This window comes from Dendrobates tinctorius, unplaced genomic scaffold, assembly GCF_039654945.1.
Source record: "Dendrobates tinctorius isolate UK_male_01 unplaced genomic scaffold, ASM3965494v1 ptg000016l, whole genome shotgun sequence".
Classification (NCBI taxonomy): Eukaryota; Metazoa; Chordata; class Amphibia; order Anura; family Dendrobatidae; genus Dendrobates; species Dendrobates tinctorius.
The window spans coordinates 9,886,683-9,903,795 of NW_027361684.1; the positions used below are offsets into that span (position 1 = coordinate 9,886,683).

Here is a 17,113-nt window from a genome sequence, read left to right on the forward strand (position 1 = left end):
CTCTATAGACAGTGAGCTGCTTCTCACAGAAGGGGGTGGAGTTAGGCTTCAGTCTAAGTAAACATCACACAGCCGGACATTTGACACATCTTTGAGTTCAGTGTTTTAACCCCTACCTCATGCTGTCATCAGATTACATAGCAAAAGCAAGCTGACAGATTTCCTTTAACAGATAGTGTAATTTGGAAAGTGCCGTGTGTTTTCCAAACAACACCTGTATACGGTTGCTTAAAGAACAATACTATATAATTCCGAATGAGAGACAGAAGAGAGAGCGCAATCAAAAAGTAGAACTGTGCAAATCAACTAATATAGCTTCCATTTTCTAGGGGACTGCTATGTGAAGGACAAACATTAAATGAATGCCTAAGTAAGCAGAATTTTACAATTTTTGTTTAATCTGTTTTTATTGAACAATTTTTAATATATACATACATTCACATTGGACCATGGATCAACAAATTAAATGTATGATCAAATAAAAGTACATGCAAAATTTTCCTGTTAAAGGGGTTGTCCACTACTAGGACAACCCCTTCTTGATCAAAATGTTTGGCTCCATAAAATAATAAAGCTTATACTAACCTCCTGTGCCGGCGCCATTCCTGTGGTGTCGACAGTTGGTCTACCCAGGTCTCTCGTGCAGTGTTGTGACACGTGACGCCGGCGCTCAATCAGCGCCCGTGTCACTATCTCCACCTTCAGACAAATCGAAGTTAAAGAAGAAGTCCAAGCTGCAGCTGATCCCTCGTGTCCTCTTCATGTTTGATTTGTCTGAAGGCAGGGACAGTGACGCCAGAACTGATTGGGCACTGGGCATCACGTGCCACAACAACAGCACGGGAGTCCCGGGAGAACGAATGCCATCACCGAGGGTTCAGCATTGACACGGGGGGGTGATTATAACCTTTATTATTTTATGGGGGCCATGTGAGGGGTATGACAAGAAATTGTCCAAGTAGTGGACAACTTCTTTAGGTCACAGGATCAATTACAAGAAACTAAAAAGAACTCATACTTCACATAGCTTTCTGTATCGAAATACCGAATAAATGTCTTTGACCCATAGATAAATAAGGGTTAGACAAAAAGAAAAAAAAAGAGCTGTAACACTGAATAAGAAGTGAGAGCAGAGTAAGAGAAGAAAGAAGAATAGAGAAAGTAGGGAAAGAAAGTGAGAGGGATGAGAACATAAGGGAAGGGGGGAGAGTATTTAGAGAACATCTTTTAAGAGGCGTTAAATATCCTATGGAATTCAGGGGAATCCAAAACAAAGCTCCAAGTTCGTTGAGCCATTGACCTCTCCCATTAGATCTATCATTTTATGAACACAGGTCATCTCACCAAGCCATTCACCCAAGAATGGGGACTGCCTCTCCCACACATGCTCAGAAGTATGCATTTGTCAAATTCATGTAACATTCAAAATTCTGTTGGTTCACTGTTAGCTCTAAAAATACAGGACCCCATCTCATGTAAAGTTATTAGCTAGTCACAGCATACTGTAGGTGTTTTTGACTACCAGCTGAGACCCCTCTCTAATCTGAAAAATGGGCACTGGAATACCCCACTGGAATGGTGCACGTGTGATCCATGCAAGACATTTCAGATCCCCATTTTCAAGATGATTGGAGGATAGGAAACAATTTGGTGAGATAGGAATACAATTCAAAAAAATGTTCCCAAACTAGGTTACATTGCTAATGCATTTGGGGTTTTTAAAAAAATTAGTTTTGTCCGGTTTCAATATCTGCACAAAGAAAACCCTGTTGTGATGCAATGTAAAGAGGGTCATACACGTTCGGTAGATGTAGGCTAAATGCTGTAAACTAGGCCAACAGCAATTGTTTCTGACACCTCATACACATGTACGGCTTTGCTCAGCAGCGCCTGTACGTGATCAAAATGTGGAGTTGGCAATAATCTACTAGATTCCACAACAAATAGCTTATCTTCCTTTGGAACAAAAGATCAGACATGATGAATCCTTTTTTTCCCTAACATAATCTAGGTCAAGCAAAGTAATCGAAACATGAAATACACATCCCATTGTTGGACAGTTCTGTACAGCAGGATCAACCAACGTTAGTCAAATGGGTGCTGCCAACTTTAGAAAAAACAGTTTGTATTAAGTAAGGGCCTCCTAAAGAATATTGATGTGAGGGTCTAAAGAAGGCTAGCCATTTGGTCCAACCCAATAGATGAGCATATGTAGCATAAATCTCTGAAATAGTTAGATAAAAAGGTGTTAGAACACACAATGTATTGCAGCTGAGGTTGTATGGCACTGTGGAGCCAGATTAGTGTACCCTTTCCTGGCAGCAGTATCTCCTAATTACAATGGCCTCTTTCGGCAGAGCCCTGTCAACACCACAAAATATGTTCTGAATTGGTTTGAGGAACATGAGTTCAAAATGTTGATTTGGCCTTTAAAATTTCCTAGGTCTCAAGCCAATGGAGTATCTGTGGGATGTGTTGGAAATCAAGTTCAACCCAAAGTTCAACCCATGCATACACCAAGTCATAACATGCAGGACTTTAAGGGACTGCTGCTAATATCCAAGGTTTAGGTCAGACTGTTCATGCATTGACAGCCCAGAGGTATTTTGGTATCATATCATGATGGGAACCTACACAATACTAGGAAAGTGGTTTTAATGTTATGGTTGATCATTTGACATCATATATTCTCTCTCTCTCTCTCTCTTTCATTAACAGCTACAAAGATAAATAAATGGCATACTGACCTCCTCCATTCTGGTAACAGATATAGGGAAATCGCCATACATTGCCCAGGTCCACTGCATAACCAATAACCGATAGGAGAAAGTCTATTTTTTTGCTCCAAGTCTCTCGCTCTCCTAGCTCTGTCTGCAGATGCTGCACTTCTGCTCTGCAAGAGGGAATCACAGTGAGTGTAGGTGCTGAACCATCATCTAGTCCATTCCTGGTTCCATTACATGGGGCATCAGGACTCTGAACTGCTAAGTACTTATTAGATACATGATCAGACTCAGCCCTCTCTCCGGGACTGGGGTGCACTTTATTAAGTTCTTCAGAAAGTCGTAGAGATGGTTTGCAGTTCCGTAGAAGTTGGCCATCTTTTTTGCATTCTGACCGGGATCTGCATGTCAGGGGCTCTTTTTCAGAACCCAAGGATGGGCTCTCAGTACAAGCTGGTTTTCTTTCCATCCTCTTGGTTCTGTAGAAATTTAGATGAATCCCATTGGCACTTCGTAGAAATTATGAAGACTTTAGCAATTACAGTTGCCGATGAATATATAATCCTCCAGTGGTGGTCCTGAAACCATAGAAACCAAAAGAATAAAACATAAATCTCAATAAATAAGGGACCAAATATATACATAAAACTGATTTTCTAATCCATTCTTAATATTTTGCCAGAGGTAAAGGAAAGCTGGCATTGTTCATTTGCCTAGCACCATAACCACTAGTGCAATGAAAGAAAAAAAAGATTAAAAAACAAAATTGTAGATATTGAAGGTGATGAAAGAACATTTATGTCTGTGTGAGATGGATTCCTTGCATAAAACAAGACCAAAACTTCCATGCAGACATTCTAATAAAGAGGTTTTCATATCTTATATCTCCAAGTGCAAAAATAGATGGGAAATGCATGAAGTGGTCATGTAATATTTTAAAATGTTTTCTTTTTCCTCAAGATCCGAAAAAACAAAATGTGGATACAAAAGGAGTAAATTATATAAAATTACATAAAAAGCCCCCAAACTCACCTGTTTAAATTGCCTACCACTCCAAATGATCCATTGGTCTTTAGCTGCAGCAGTGACATCTACATGGATAAATACAGCAGGTGAAATAAGTAATGAACAAGTCACCAATTTTCTAAGTAAATATATTTCTAAAAAGTTCTCTTGACATAAAATTCTCAACAGAGGTCGGTAACAACACATCCAGTCCACACAGGCAAAGAAATCAAACCATAGATGTCCAAAAATTATGTGTAATAATGAGAAATGACACAGGGAAAAGTACTGAACACATGAAGAAAGAGGTGCAAGAAGTCATGGAAAGGCATGCCAATAGCTGAAATCTATCAGCAATTAGAAACCAATTGTGCCACTTAGTGAAAAATAATATCAGCTGGTTCAACTGATGGTGCATAAAAAGGTGCCTCACTACCAAGGTGTCACACAAGAAACATCTCATGATGGGTTAAACCAGTGAGCTGGCTCAATACCTTTGCCACCTTATTGTTGCAAACATACTGATGATACTGACAGAAGAATTTCTAAAGTACTAAAGGTTCCAGAGAGCACTGCTGGGGTAATAATTCTGAAGTGGAAAGAACATAATTTCACCATTACCTGTCCATGACCGGGTTCTCTCCACAATATTTGAGACAGAGGAGTGAAAAGAATCAGAGCAGTTGCCCAAGAACCATGGACCACCTGTAGAGAGCTACAGAAAGACTTGGGATCAGCAGGTACAATTGTTTCAAAGAAAACAATAAGTAATGCACTCAGCCTCCATGGCCTATATGCACACTCAACACACAAGACTCCACTGCTGAGCAAAAAGCATGTTCAAGCATGTGAAATACTGGGACAATATAGTCTGGTCAGATAAAACCAAAATTGAACATTTTGGAGGCCATAATACACACCATGTTAAAACACTATACCAACAGTAAAGTTTGGAGGTGGGAACAACATGGTGTGGGGCTGTTTTTCAGCATACGGCACTGGCAAACTTTATGTAATTCAAGGAAAGATAAGTTGACAAATGTACCGAGACAATCTTGATAAAAATCTGCTGCCATCTACCATAAATAAGGGTGGACATTTCAGCAAAACAATGATCCCAAACCACAGCCAAGGAAACTCAACTTGTTTCATAGAAGGAAAATAAAGCTGCTTGAATGGCACCTGACCTGAATCCAATAGAACATTTATAGATAATGAATTAAAGCTCAGAGTTCTGAGCCCACGGAACTTTCAGGATTTGAAGAGTGTTTGTGTGGGAAAATGGGCAAAAATCACACTTGACCAATGCATGCGACTAGTTTCTCCATACAGGAGGCATCTTTAAGCTGTTATCACCAAAAAAGGCTTTTGTACAAAGTTTTAAATAAATTGCAGTAAGCGTGTTCAATACTTTTTCTCCCGTGTAATTTTTCCTACACATAATTTATGGTCATCTATGGTGTGATTTCTCTGCCTCTGTGGATTGGATGGGTTGTTACTGTCATCTGGTGAGAATTTCATGTCACTAGCACCTTTAGAAATATATTTACTTAAAAAATTGATGACTTGTTCAATACTTATTTCACCCACTGTAGATACTCATGTAACAGCTACAGCCATCAAGCCAGTCAGCAGGGTATCACAATCTTGTGCAGTACATCATCAAGCAGGGAAATTATAAGTTAACTGTTGGTTATTTTGTCATTTTAATTTATTTTCCACCTTAAAGCCATTTTTTTAGATAGCCTATTTAACTCCATCAGCACTCTGTGATCATGATTGTGTAGTCTTGATGTTTGCCATGACAATTCATGACCAAATAGTGGCTTTAGGGTATGTGCATACGTTGCTGTGAGTAATTTTTTGCGCGGAATCTGCATCTCCTGGCAGAATCCGCAGGTCAAAATCTGCACGTTTTTATGCAGATTTCCTGCAGATTATTGAGGATTTTGTGCGGATTTGGCATGCGTTTTTACACCTGTGGATTTCTATAATGGAATGGGTGTAAAAACGCTGCGGAATCCGCACAAAGAATTGACATGCTGCGGATATTGAACCGCTGCGGATTCCGTGCGGAATTTTCCGCAGCATGTGCACAGCCAATTTTTTTTTACATAGACTATCATTGTACTGTAAAACACTTGCGGATCTGCAGCGGATCCGCAACAAATCCGCAGTGTGTGCACATACGCTCAGAGTCTGCCGGCTATAGTAACATGTTTAGACGTTAGTGACATTTAGGTTGTAAAAAAACATTTTTCATTCCTGTTATGTCACTTTGCTTTAATTCCTGAAAAGCACCTGAAGGGTTAATAAACTACCTGACAGCAATTTCCAATATAGGACCCCGAAAGTCACTTCAAACCTGGATAGGTCCCTAAAAAAATTATTTTGTAAATTTCTTTGTTAAAAGGAACAATTACTGCTACATTTTTAAACCTCCTAAAAGGCTAACAAACTAAAATAACATTTTACAAATGGTGCTGATGTAAGGCAGACATGTGGGAAATGTTATTTATTAATGATTTGCAATGGTATGGACTATCTGGATTAAAGGGATAATCTTTCAAAGTTTGAAATTTGCAATTTTTTTTACAGTTTTGTCAAATTTCTGATAATTTTTAAAAATAAACAAAAAACATATCGCCCTAAATGTACCATTATCATAAAGTATAATGTGTCACGAAAAAACAGTCTCAAAATCACTGGGACATGTTGATATCTTCCAGAGTTATTACTACATAAAGTGATACTGGTCAGATTTAAAAAATTTGGCTCCATCACTACGGGGTTAATACATTTAAGGCTTTATTCACACAAGAGTTTATTGGAGGTATTCGAAAGCCACTTGTTTGTCAAACAGATATTGCTTCAGAAAGCACGTTTTTTGGAGTTTTTGAAGAGGTTTGAAAGTTTTTTTTCCTGCAGTGTTCTGTGTAACCTTTTGATTTGACAGAATTTCAAATAAAGACGTTTTTTTCTGTATCTACATCAAAAGAAGTGATGTCCATTTTTTTTCCCCACCACGTAAAACGTTTTTAAAAACCTTTTCAGAAAAAAAAAGCTAAAAAAAAATCCTCACGTGAACATTAACGTAGACTTCCCATGAAAACTGTTGCAATTAATTTCAAAATGTTTTAATGTAGTTTTTAAGGAGATTTTTGGAGTGGATCAACTCAAAAAACTTTGTGTAAACACAGCTGCATATAACAAGTGGTTTCTCCAAAAATCAACATAAAATTCCACTATTGACTGTTGCAGTCTTAGAAATATTTAACCCCTTCACTTACATAATGGCAATGGCCACCAGTTGAGTTTGTGTGCAGAAACTGTAACAGCCACTCCACAATATCTTCTAAAACCGGCTGTCATTCTGCTCTCCAGATGAAACTTACAGCTGGGGGCTGCAGTCCTCAGCTGTCAGCTTCATCAAGGTTGGTTCTCAAGAATAGAGGGGTCCCCACGCTGTTAACCCCTTATTACCCCACTTGCCACCGCTACAGGGCAAGTGGGAAGAACCGGGCAAACCTCCAGAATAGGCGCATCTAATAGATGCACCTTTTCTGGGCAGCTGGGGGATGCTGTTTTTAAGCTGGGGGGGCCAAGATCAATGGCCCCTTATCAGTCTGAGAATATCAGCCCTCAGCTGTCGGCTTTAGTAAGGTTGGTTGTCAAAAATAGAGGGGACCTCACGCCGTTTTTTTAAAGTTCTTTATTTAAATAATTTACAAAACAGCATGGGGACCCCTCTATTCTTGAGAAACAACCTTGCTGAAGCTGACAGCTGAGGGCTGCAGCCCCCAGCTGTAAGTTTTGTCTGGTTTGTTCATAAACTGAGGGGGACCCCACGTCAGGTTTTCATTCATTCTGCTCTCCTGCTCGCTGTTGGCAGCATAGTAGGAGAGCAGAATGACAGCCACGGTCAGCAACAGCCACTGGGAACAGCGCTTACAGTAGCGCTTCTTCCCGGTGGCCATCCGTGAGCACGGAGGACAGTGTGAACTGTTCTCCGTGTGCACCTGTGCAGCAGGTGTTGCAGGCCGTGTGTCCATGTTGAAAAGAACATGTCTCCGTGTTTTGCACACGGACACACGGTCCGTGAAAACACGCTGACATCTGCAGAGACCCATTCATGTGAATGTGTCTACGTGTGTCAGTGTCTCCGGTACGTGAGAAAACTCACTACACGTACCGGAGCCACTGACGTGTGAAAGAGGCCTTAGTGTGATCAGATTCACTTGCACGCAAGAATCAAAGCACAGGTGTGGAAAAGATGGAGAACTTGATTTATCCATCTTCTCCATTGTCTGAGTCTGCAGATATCGAACTGCATTCAATGACATCTGAGTGCAGTCAGATGTTTCACATGCACCCACAGACTTGTATTGTTGCGCATGGTCCGATTATCGGATGCACTCGCAACATACTGCAATTTTTTCTCGTGCCGAATCAGAATGAGAAAAAAAAATACCAGATCTACACTGCCCCATAATATAATACTGGGCCAATTGCTATCCGATACAACAATGGCTAGAACTTGGCCGTGTTATATGGTCATGTGAGCAAGCACTCACTCTACACACACTGCAGGTTTCTAGTCCCATAAAAAGCAAACCAGCCCTACAGTATCACCGATCCTCCGCCATGCTTCACGGTAAGCATCACTAAGCCATCACCATCATGCTTGACTGTAGTAAGCAGGGTGTTCTTTGTGGCATATGTTTCGTTTTTCATCCTCGAAACATACTGGTGATTCATTCCGGAGGTCTGAAAAGTTTTGAGCATATTGAAGCAGACGTTTCTTGTGCTTTTGGGTTAGTACCACTATATAGCTATAAGTTTTGGCATGGAGACCTTCTGCGTTTATTATGTGCCTTACAAACTGAAATCGTGTGTTCTATTAGTTGTGTTGGGCCATTTCAAAATTGTTCTTGCTTGGTCTATTGCAAAGCAGCAGAAAGTTTGTACATTTTGCTAAAAAACCTAACTTGCACTTGGAGTTGAATAATTTTTATCGCAATGATAATTATTTAAACTTAAATTCATGAAAGTCCTTTTAAAAGGAAACCCATTGCTCTCCACACTGCTTGTAAGTAATTCTTAATAAGATTTTGCTTATTGAAGCAAACAAATGTTACATTTTATCACAGATGATGTAATTGTTATATTGATTTTTCTTAGTGAAGAACTAAAGATAAAATAGAGAATTCGTCATCCTGTTTACGGAGATTTATTGCGGCTGTGCGTCTCTATACTGGAATCTCCCTGTGTCTTACTGAATTAGTGTATTATTCAGTTACTGTAATTCAGACTGCTCTATGACATGAGGAGGCAGACAGCTATGGCCAGCAGGCCCTGTCATTTCTTCCTGATTGCTCCATAGTGGCTTCCAACCAAATAGCTTATACTATATAGCAGTTCATGTACAAAGAGCAGCTGTAATCTATTGAGCAAGAAAGGTGTTAATGATTGAAATGAATATCCCTTCAAAGTGACAGCACAAATCAGTCTACCCACTCTCTCCTGAGTTGAGAAAAGTCCATCATGGACACCCTCCTGGTTTTTTTTATTAAGTGTTAAATGTAGCCATTTCATACAATTTATAGTCCTATCTAATCTATGGTGGCTACAAATTCAATTAAAGGGGGCCCACTTCCATCTCCAAAGCATATGGAACTCTGCTTCTGTTTAAGATGTCTTCTTTAGACACCCGTCTTTATTCTCCTACCCTATGAAACTCTTTATCGTCAATCCCCTCTGACTGTGGGAACACTGATAATTTGTAATAACTCAAAGCTATTGTGCTGCTGTTGACTTTTTTATGTTTTCAAAAACTTTATTGTTTAATAGAAACAATGCTGTAAAGTTTCAGGCAATGAGTGTTAATTATGTCACCTGAAACTGTAATAATCAGAAACTTGAAATATTTTACAAACTTAAAATAAGGTGAATATGTGCAACTGATTCTACCATGAACCCAAGAATCCCTCGAATCCTACTGAAGGAACACTCAGCGATTACAATAACTGCATACACTGCTATCCAATCATGGATGATAGGTAAGATAATCAATGGGGCATCCGTCATTCTGGATATTCTACTCATCAATATTTGCACTTTTAATAATTAAAATTGCAGACGAATGTAAATATTCCAAATGTTAAGTATTACATTGGAAGTTTTTCAAAGAGTTAACTAAGCAGCGTATCCACAATGTAGTGAGTGTGAACAATCTGGAACTTTCTGACTAATCCTATGCAGTAAATGTAAAGTAAGTGACCCATAGATTTTCCCTCTGGTCAGTAATGAAACCCTCAAGATCTTTTAACAATTGGGTGAGTAAGTTCAGAGTAGGACGAGTAGAGGTAGAACTTTGAAACTGCTCAAAGGGGATATTCTTCAAAACATTTATCCCTTCTAGCTAATAAATGCTATAATAATTTCATTCTACCAACATGGTCCTGACAGATGTTTCCCTGTGCTTGGCAGGAAACATCATGCAATGTTGCCGCTCATTCGCTTACAATGTGTGCAATCTCAGGGCAAATGCTGCAGGCCATTATAACCTTGCTGTATCATGCCCATGATAGTGCCAACCTGACAATCAAAGCCATCTATACTCCAAACAAGTGATGTGTAATAGATGATTGATGCCAACAGCATTTTAAAATGGCAGATAAAAATATTAGAGAATTGAACTTTACTTTTCAATTTTGTAAAATTCTTACTATAAACCATGTTAGGTGACATTTAAAATAAAAGAGGTTCTCTCTAAGGTCAGAGTCACACTAAACGTATGAAAAATTGGTCTGAGTCATCCGAATGCAGTGCAATTTTAGCATGAGCTTTTACATAGAGCAATTCTCTAAGTCATTTACACATCGTTTTCAAAGGAAATATTAGTCAAAACACACACACACACATATACACTCACTGGCCACTTTATTAGGTACACCTGTCCAACTGTGTGTTAAGACTTAATTTCTAATCAGCCAATCACATGGCGGCAACTCAGTGCATTTAGGCATGTAGACATGGTCAAGACAATCTCCTGCAGTTCAAACCGAGCATCAGTATGGGGAAGAAAGGTGATTTGAGTGCCTTTGAACGTGGCATGATTGTTGGTGCCAGAAGGGCTGGTCTGAGAATTTCAGAAACTGCTGATCTACTGGGATTTTCACGCACAACCATCTCTAGGGTTTACAGAGAATGGTCCGAAAAAGAAAAAAAATCCAGTGAGCGGCAGTTCTGTGGCCGGAAATGCCTTGTTGATGCCAGAGGTCAGAGGAGAATGGGCAGACTGGTTCGAGCTGATAGAAAGGCAACAGTGACTCAAATTGCCACCCGTTACAACCAAGGTAGGCAGAAGAGCATCTCTGAACGCACAGTGCGTCGAACTTTGAGGCAGATGGGCTACAGCAGCAGAAGACCACACCGGGTACCACTCCTCTCAGCTAAGAACAGGAAACTGAGGCTACAATTTGCACAAGCTCATCGAAATTGGACAGTAGAAGATTGGAAAAACGTTGCCTGGTCTGATGAGTCTCGATTTCTGCTGCGACATTCGGATGGTAGGGTCAGAATTTGGCGTAAACAACATGAAAGCATGGATCCATCCTGCCTTGTATCAACGGTTCAGGCTGGTGGTGGTGGTGTCATGGTGTGGGGAATTTTTTCTGGGCACTCTTTGGGCCCCTTGGTACCAATTGAGCATCGTTGCAACGCCACAGCCTACCTGAGTATTGTTGCTGACCATGTCCATCCCTTTATGACCACAATGTACCCAACATCTGATGGCTACTTTCAGCAGGATAATGCGCCATGTCATAAAGCTTGAATCATCTCAGATTGGTTTCTTGAACATGACAATGAGTTTACTGTACTCAAATGGCCTCCTCAGTCACCAGATCTCAATCCAATAGAGCATCTTTGGGATGTGGTGGAACGGGAGATTCGCATCAGGGATGTGCAGCCGACAAATCTGCGCCAACTGTGTGATGCCATCATGTCAATATGGTCCAAAATCTCTGAGGAATGCTTCCAGCACCTTGTTGAATCTCTGCCACGAAGAATTGAGGCAGTTCTGAAGGCAAAAGGGGGTCCAACCCGTTACTAGCATGGTGTACCTAATAAAGTGGCCAGTGAGTGTATATGTATATATAGACAGACAGATAGAAGCCGACAATTCATGTCCTACGTACGGTAAAATCACAGCGCAACATATTAGAATAGTATAAATAGACTAGATATATACACACAGAATACATAGATATACAGTATAGATATCAGTGACACACACTCATATATTTATGTATATATATATATATAATATATATATACACACATATATATTACATAGATAGATGGATAAAAGAAAAGCCGGAAATTCAGCAGCAGCGTAGTGTAAAATCACAGCAGGAGCCGACAGGATAGAAGAGATGGATTACATACAGTAAATAGAATAGTGCCTTTTCTGGGGCGGTTGAGAGCTGAATGTTTTTAGCCTGGGGGTGGCCAGTATCCATGGCCTCTTCCTAGGCTATTAATATCAGCCCGCAGCTATCTGCATAGCCTTTGCTGGTTATTAATTATAGTGGGACCCCAAGTCATTTTTTTTAGGGTCTCCCATTTTAATAGCCAGTAAAGGCTACAGTTGTGAGCTGATATTAATAGCCTGGGAAGCTCCAAGGGGTTTACCCCCTTTCCCAGGCTATAAACATCGACCCCAGCCATCGACTTTCTCCCTGCTTGTTACGAAAAATATGTGTGAGCTCACCTCATTTCTTTCAGAAAAATCTTTTAATAATTAAATACATGTACAGTAAGCTGCACACACACTGTACTAATTGACTAATTGTATTTGTCACAGACATCTACACTCACTGGCCACTTTATTAGGTACACCATGCTAGTAAGGGGTTGGACCCCCTTTTGCCTTCAGAACTGCCTCAATTCTTCGTGGCAGAGATTCAACAAGGTGCTGGAAGCATTCCTCAGAGATTTTGGACCATATTGACATGATGGCATCACACAGTTGGCGCAGATTTGTCGGCTGCACATCCCTGATGCGAATCTCCCGTTCCACCACATCCCAAAGATGCTCTATTGGATTGAGATCTGGTGACTGAGGAGGCCATTTGAGTACAGTGAACTCATTGTCATGTTCAAGAAACCAATCTGAGATGATTCGAGCTTTATGACATGGCGCATTATCCTGCTGAAAGTAGCCATCAGATGTTGGGTACATTGTGGTCATAAAGGGATGGACATGGTCAGCAACAATACTCAGGTAGGCTGTGGCGTTGCAACGATGCTCAATTGGTACCAAGGGGCCCAAAGAGTGCCAAGAAAAAATTCCCCACACCATGACACCACCACCACCAGCCTGAACCGTTGATACAAGGCAGGATGGATCCATGCTTTCATGTTGTTTACGCCAAATTCTGACCCTACCATCCGAATGTCGCAGCAGAAATCGAGACTCATCAGACCAGGCAACGTTTTTCCAATCTTCTACTGTCCAATTTCGATGAGCTTGTGCAAATTGTAGCCTCAGTTTCCTGTTCTTAGCTGAGAGGAGTGGTACCCAGTGTGGTCTTCTGCTGCTGTAGCCCATCTGCCTCAAAGTTCGACGCACTGTGCGTTCAGAGATGCTCTTCTGCCTACCTTGGTTGTAACGGGTGGCAATTTGAGTCACTGTTGCCTTTCTATCAGCTCGAACCAGTCTGCCCATTCTCCTCTGACCTCTGGCATCAACAAGGCATTTCCGGCCACAGAACTGCCGCTCACTGGATTTTTTTTCTTTTTCGGACCATTCTCTGTAAACCCTAGAGATGGTTGTGCGTGAAAATCCCAGTAGATCAGCAGTTTCTGAAATACTCAGACCAGCCCTTCTGGCACCAACAATCATGCCACGTTCAAAGGCACTCAAATCACCTTTCTTCCCCATACTGATGCTCGGTTTGAACTGCAGGAGATTGTCTTGACCATGTCTACATGCCTAAATGCACTGAGTTGCCGCCATGTGATTGGCTGATTAGAAATTAAGTCTTAACACACAGTTGGACAGGTGTACCTAATAAAGTGGCCAGTGAGTGTATATATCTACCTATTCTATTTGTATTTACAGTATGAAATCCATCTCTTCTAACCAGTCAGGTCTTGCTGTGATTTTACACTACGCGGCTGCTGAATTTCCTGCTTTTCTTCTATCTATCTATGTAATACATATACATATATATTTGTGCGTGTCACTGACATCTATATATCTATGTATTCTATGTGTATATATCTATTCTATTCTAACCTGTCACTCTGTGATTTTACTGTATGCCAGCTTTTCAAAGGACACCGATGCGTAAAATTTAGACATGCAGGGTCGTACTGGCCCACCGGAGAACTAGCGGATTCTCCGGTGGGCCCAGGCACTGACACCTGCTGGCATATTGGCCAGCAACTGAGTAGGGCTCCCACTGCTCTAGAGACGTGTCGCTAATAGCAACACACCTAGCAGCTATGGGGCCCCTGAGTCAGGGGGGCCCACCCGGTGCCAGTGGAGCAGCAGCTGGAGACAGGATTCTGTCCCCGCTGCTAAAGAAAAATGAATATTCATGCCCCCATGGGCGTGGAGAGGAGTGAATATCATTTCGCTTTAATAGTGGGCAGTGTTAGCTGCAGGCCCCTGCAGAACAGCTTACCCTGAGAGGAGCGGAGCTGCAGGGATCCGATACGGCTTCCTTCCCGGCGCTTCCTGTTTGACACAGCGCAGCTGGATGATGTCATCATTCAGCGCACTGTTTCAGAGAGAAAGCTGCCGGGATGTGCTGCGGCTGCGGGGAACATGCGGAGAGGTAAGTGGTGATGTGTGTGTCTGTCTGTGTGTGTGTGTATATGTGGTGCGGTGCTGTGTGTGTGGTGCTGTGTGTATGTATTGGCTCCAGCTCTGCTATGTCTTATATGGGGGAATGTGTCCCGGCTCTAGCTCTGCTACGTCTATATGGGGGGAAGCGTCCTGGCTCCAGCTCTACGTCTTATATGGTGGGATGCTTCCTAGCTTTGCCATGTCTATATGGGGGGACGCGTCCCGGCTCCAGCTGTGCCATGTCTTATATGGGGTACACGTCCTGGCTTCATCCTTTCCCTTTTGCAGCAGCCTCCTGGCACTGGTCGCTTCAGTTAATTTCATCACCCACTGTTGCCCCCTCAGTGTTACATTTATCCTTATTTTGGAAATATACATTGTTTATCCTCATCCCATGTCACATCCATTTCACTGTATGGATGTGAATAGGGCGCACTATAAGGGCGCTCCATCATCTATGGAGAAAGTAATGTCAGAAGGCGACAATGATGTGGGTGATGGAGAAGCAGTGATGGTGGTGGTGGATGAGAAGGCAATGTTGGTCCCAGCTTCTATCACTAACCACTTCTCTAGGCTTCTCTCAGCTCTCAACCTCTGAAACACACAAAGACGGTAACACCCTGGACCTGGTTTTCGCCCGGCTCTGCTCAATCTCCTACCTAGATAACTCACCGCTTCCCCTCTCTGACCACAACATTCTCTCCTTTACACTCACAAATCCTCGCTCACCCCAGCACCCTCCTACCTACCATTCAGTCAGAAATCTACAAGCCATTAACCCTCATACACTTTCAGACTCCCTACACTCATCATTGTCCCCAATCTCTTCTTTGTCCTGTCCTGATCTGGCTGTACATCACTTCAATGACACTCTTAGAAGCACCCTTGACCAAGTAGCTCCCCTCACCCTCAGAACCTCCAAACACAGAGTGAAACAGCCCTGGCTCACATCGCAAACCCGATTTCTCCAGCGATGCTCTAGGTGTGCTGAACGCTTATGGAGGAAAACACACACACCAGAAGACTTCATACACTTCAAATTTATGTTGACATATAACTCTGCCCTTCACCTCGCCAAACAGACCTACTTCACCACCCTGATCTCCTCACTATCCAACAACCCCAAGAAACTTTTTGACACCTTTCACTCCCTCCTCAGGCCAAAAGCACAAGCCCCTATCACAGACATTTGCGCTGATGACCTGGCCTCCCACTTTATAGAGAAAATAGACAATATCCGTCAGGAAATCCGCTCCCAATCACCAAGTTCAGTGACTCCCATCCCTCCCTGCATTTCCCCTGGCTCACTCTCCACATTTGCTCCCATCACAGAAGAAGAAGTCTCCAGGCTCCTCTCCTCTTCTCGTCCAACTACATGCACAACCGACCCCATTCCCTCACATCTCCTCCAGTCTCTCTCCCCAGTCGTCACAACTCACCTAACTACAATCTTTAATCTCTCCCTCTCCTCTGGCATTTTCCCCTCCTCCTTCAAACACTCTATCATTACTCCATTACTAAAGAAACCCACCCTTGACCCATCCTGCACAAACAACTACAGACCAGTCTCCAATCTCCCCTTCATCTCTAAACTCTTGGAGCGCCTGATATACTCACGCCTTACCCGTTACCTCTCCACTCACTCCCTCCTAGACCCTTCACAGTCCGGTTTCCGCCCCCTACATTCGACAGAAACTGCACTCATCAAAGTGACCAATGACCTTCTGACAGCAAAACGTAATGGTGACCATTCTCTGCTCATTCTTCTCGACCTTTCTGCAGCTTTCGACACTGTTGACCATCCTCTCCTACTCTCTAGGCTCCAGTCACTAGGCATTAAGGACACTGCTCTTTCCTGGTTCTCCTCCTATCTTTCCGACCGCTCCTTCAGTGTTCTGTTTTCTGGCTCCACTTCATCTCCTCTTCCTCTCACTGTTGGGGTACCTCAGGGCTCAGTCCTTGGCCCCCTTCTCTTCTCTCTCTATACAGCCCCAATTGGACAGACCATCAGCAGATTTGGCTTTCAGTACCATCTTTATGCTGATGACACACAACTGTACACATCATCCCCTGACCTTACCTCTGCTGTACTACAGAACGCCACTGACTGTCTGTCTGCAGTCTCCAACATCATGTCTGCTCTCTATCTGAAACTCAACCTCTCCAAAACTGAACTTCTTCTGCTCCCACCATCTACTAACCTCCCTAAATCTGACATTTCCCTCTCTGTGGGTGGCACCATAATAACACCCCGACAGCAGGTGCGCTGTCTGGGTGTTATGTTCGACTCCGATCTCTCCTTCACCTCCCATATACAATCTCTTGCCCGCTCATGCCGCTTACACCTAAAGAACATCTCTAGAATCCGCCCTTTTCTCACCATGGAAACAACAAAAACTCTCACTGTCGCCCTGATCCACTCCCGCCTAGACTACTGTAATGCTCTATTATTTGGCCTCCCTCTCACTCGACTCTCCCCTCTCCAGTCTATCCTTAATGCAGCAGCCAGGGTTGTCCATCTGGC

General features: G+C 42.3%; 1 protein-coding gene across 1 annotated transcript in view; it reads right to left on the minus strand.

The window, feature by feature from the left end:
- Window positions 1-17,113, minus strand: part of SLC6A4 (solute carrier family 6 member 4) — a 168,805-nt gene that overhangs the window by 74,768 nt on the left and 76,924 nt on the right. The window contains exon 3 of the mRNA XM_073565430.1: window positions 2,748-3,301. Coding sequence (XP_073421531.1) covers window positions 2,748-3,192 — 445 coding nt within the window. The 5' untranslated portion in view covers window positions 3,193-3,301. The remainder of the gene's footprint in view (window positions 1-2,747; window positions 3,302-17,113) is intronic.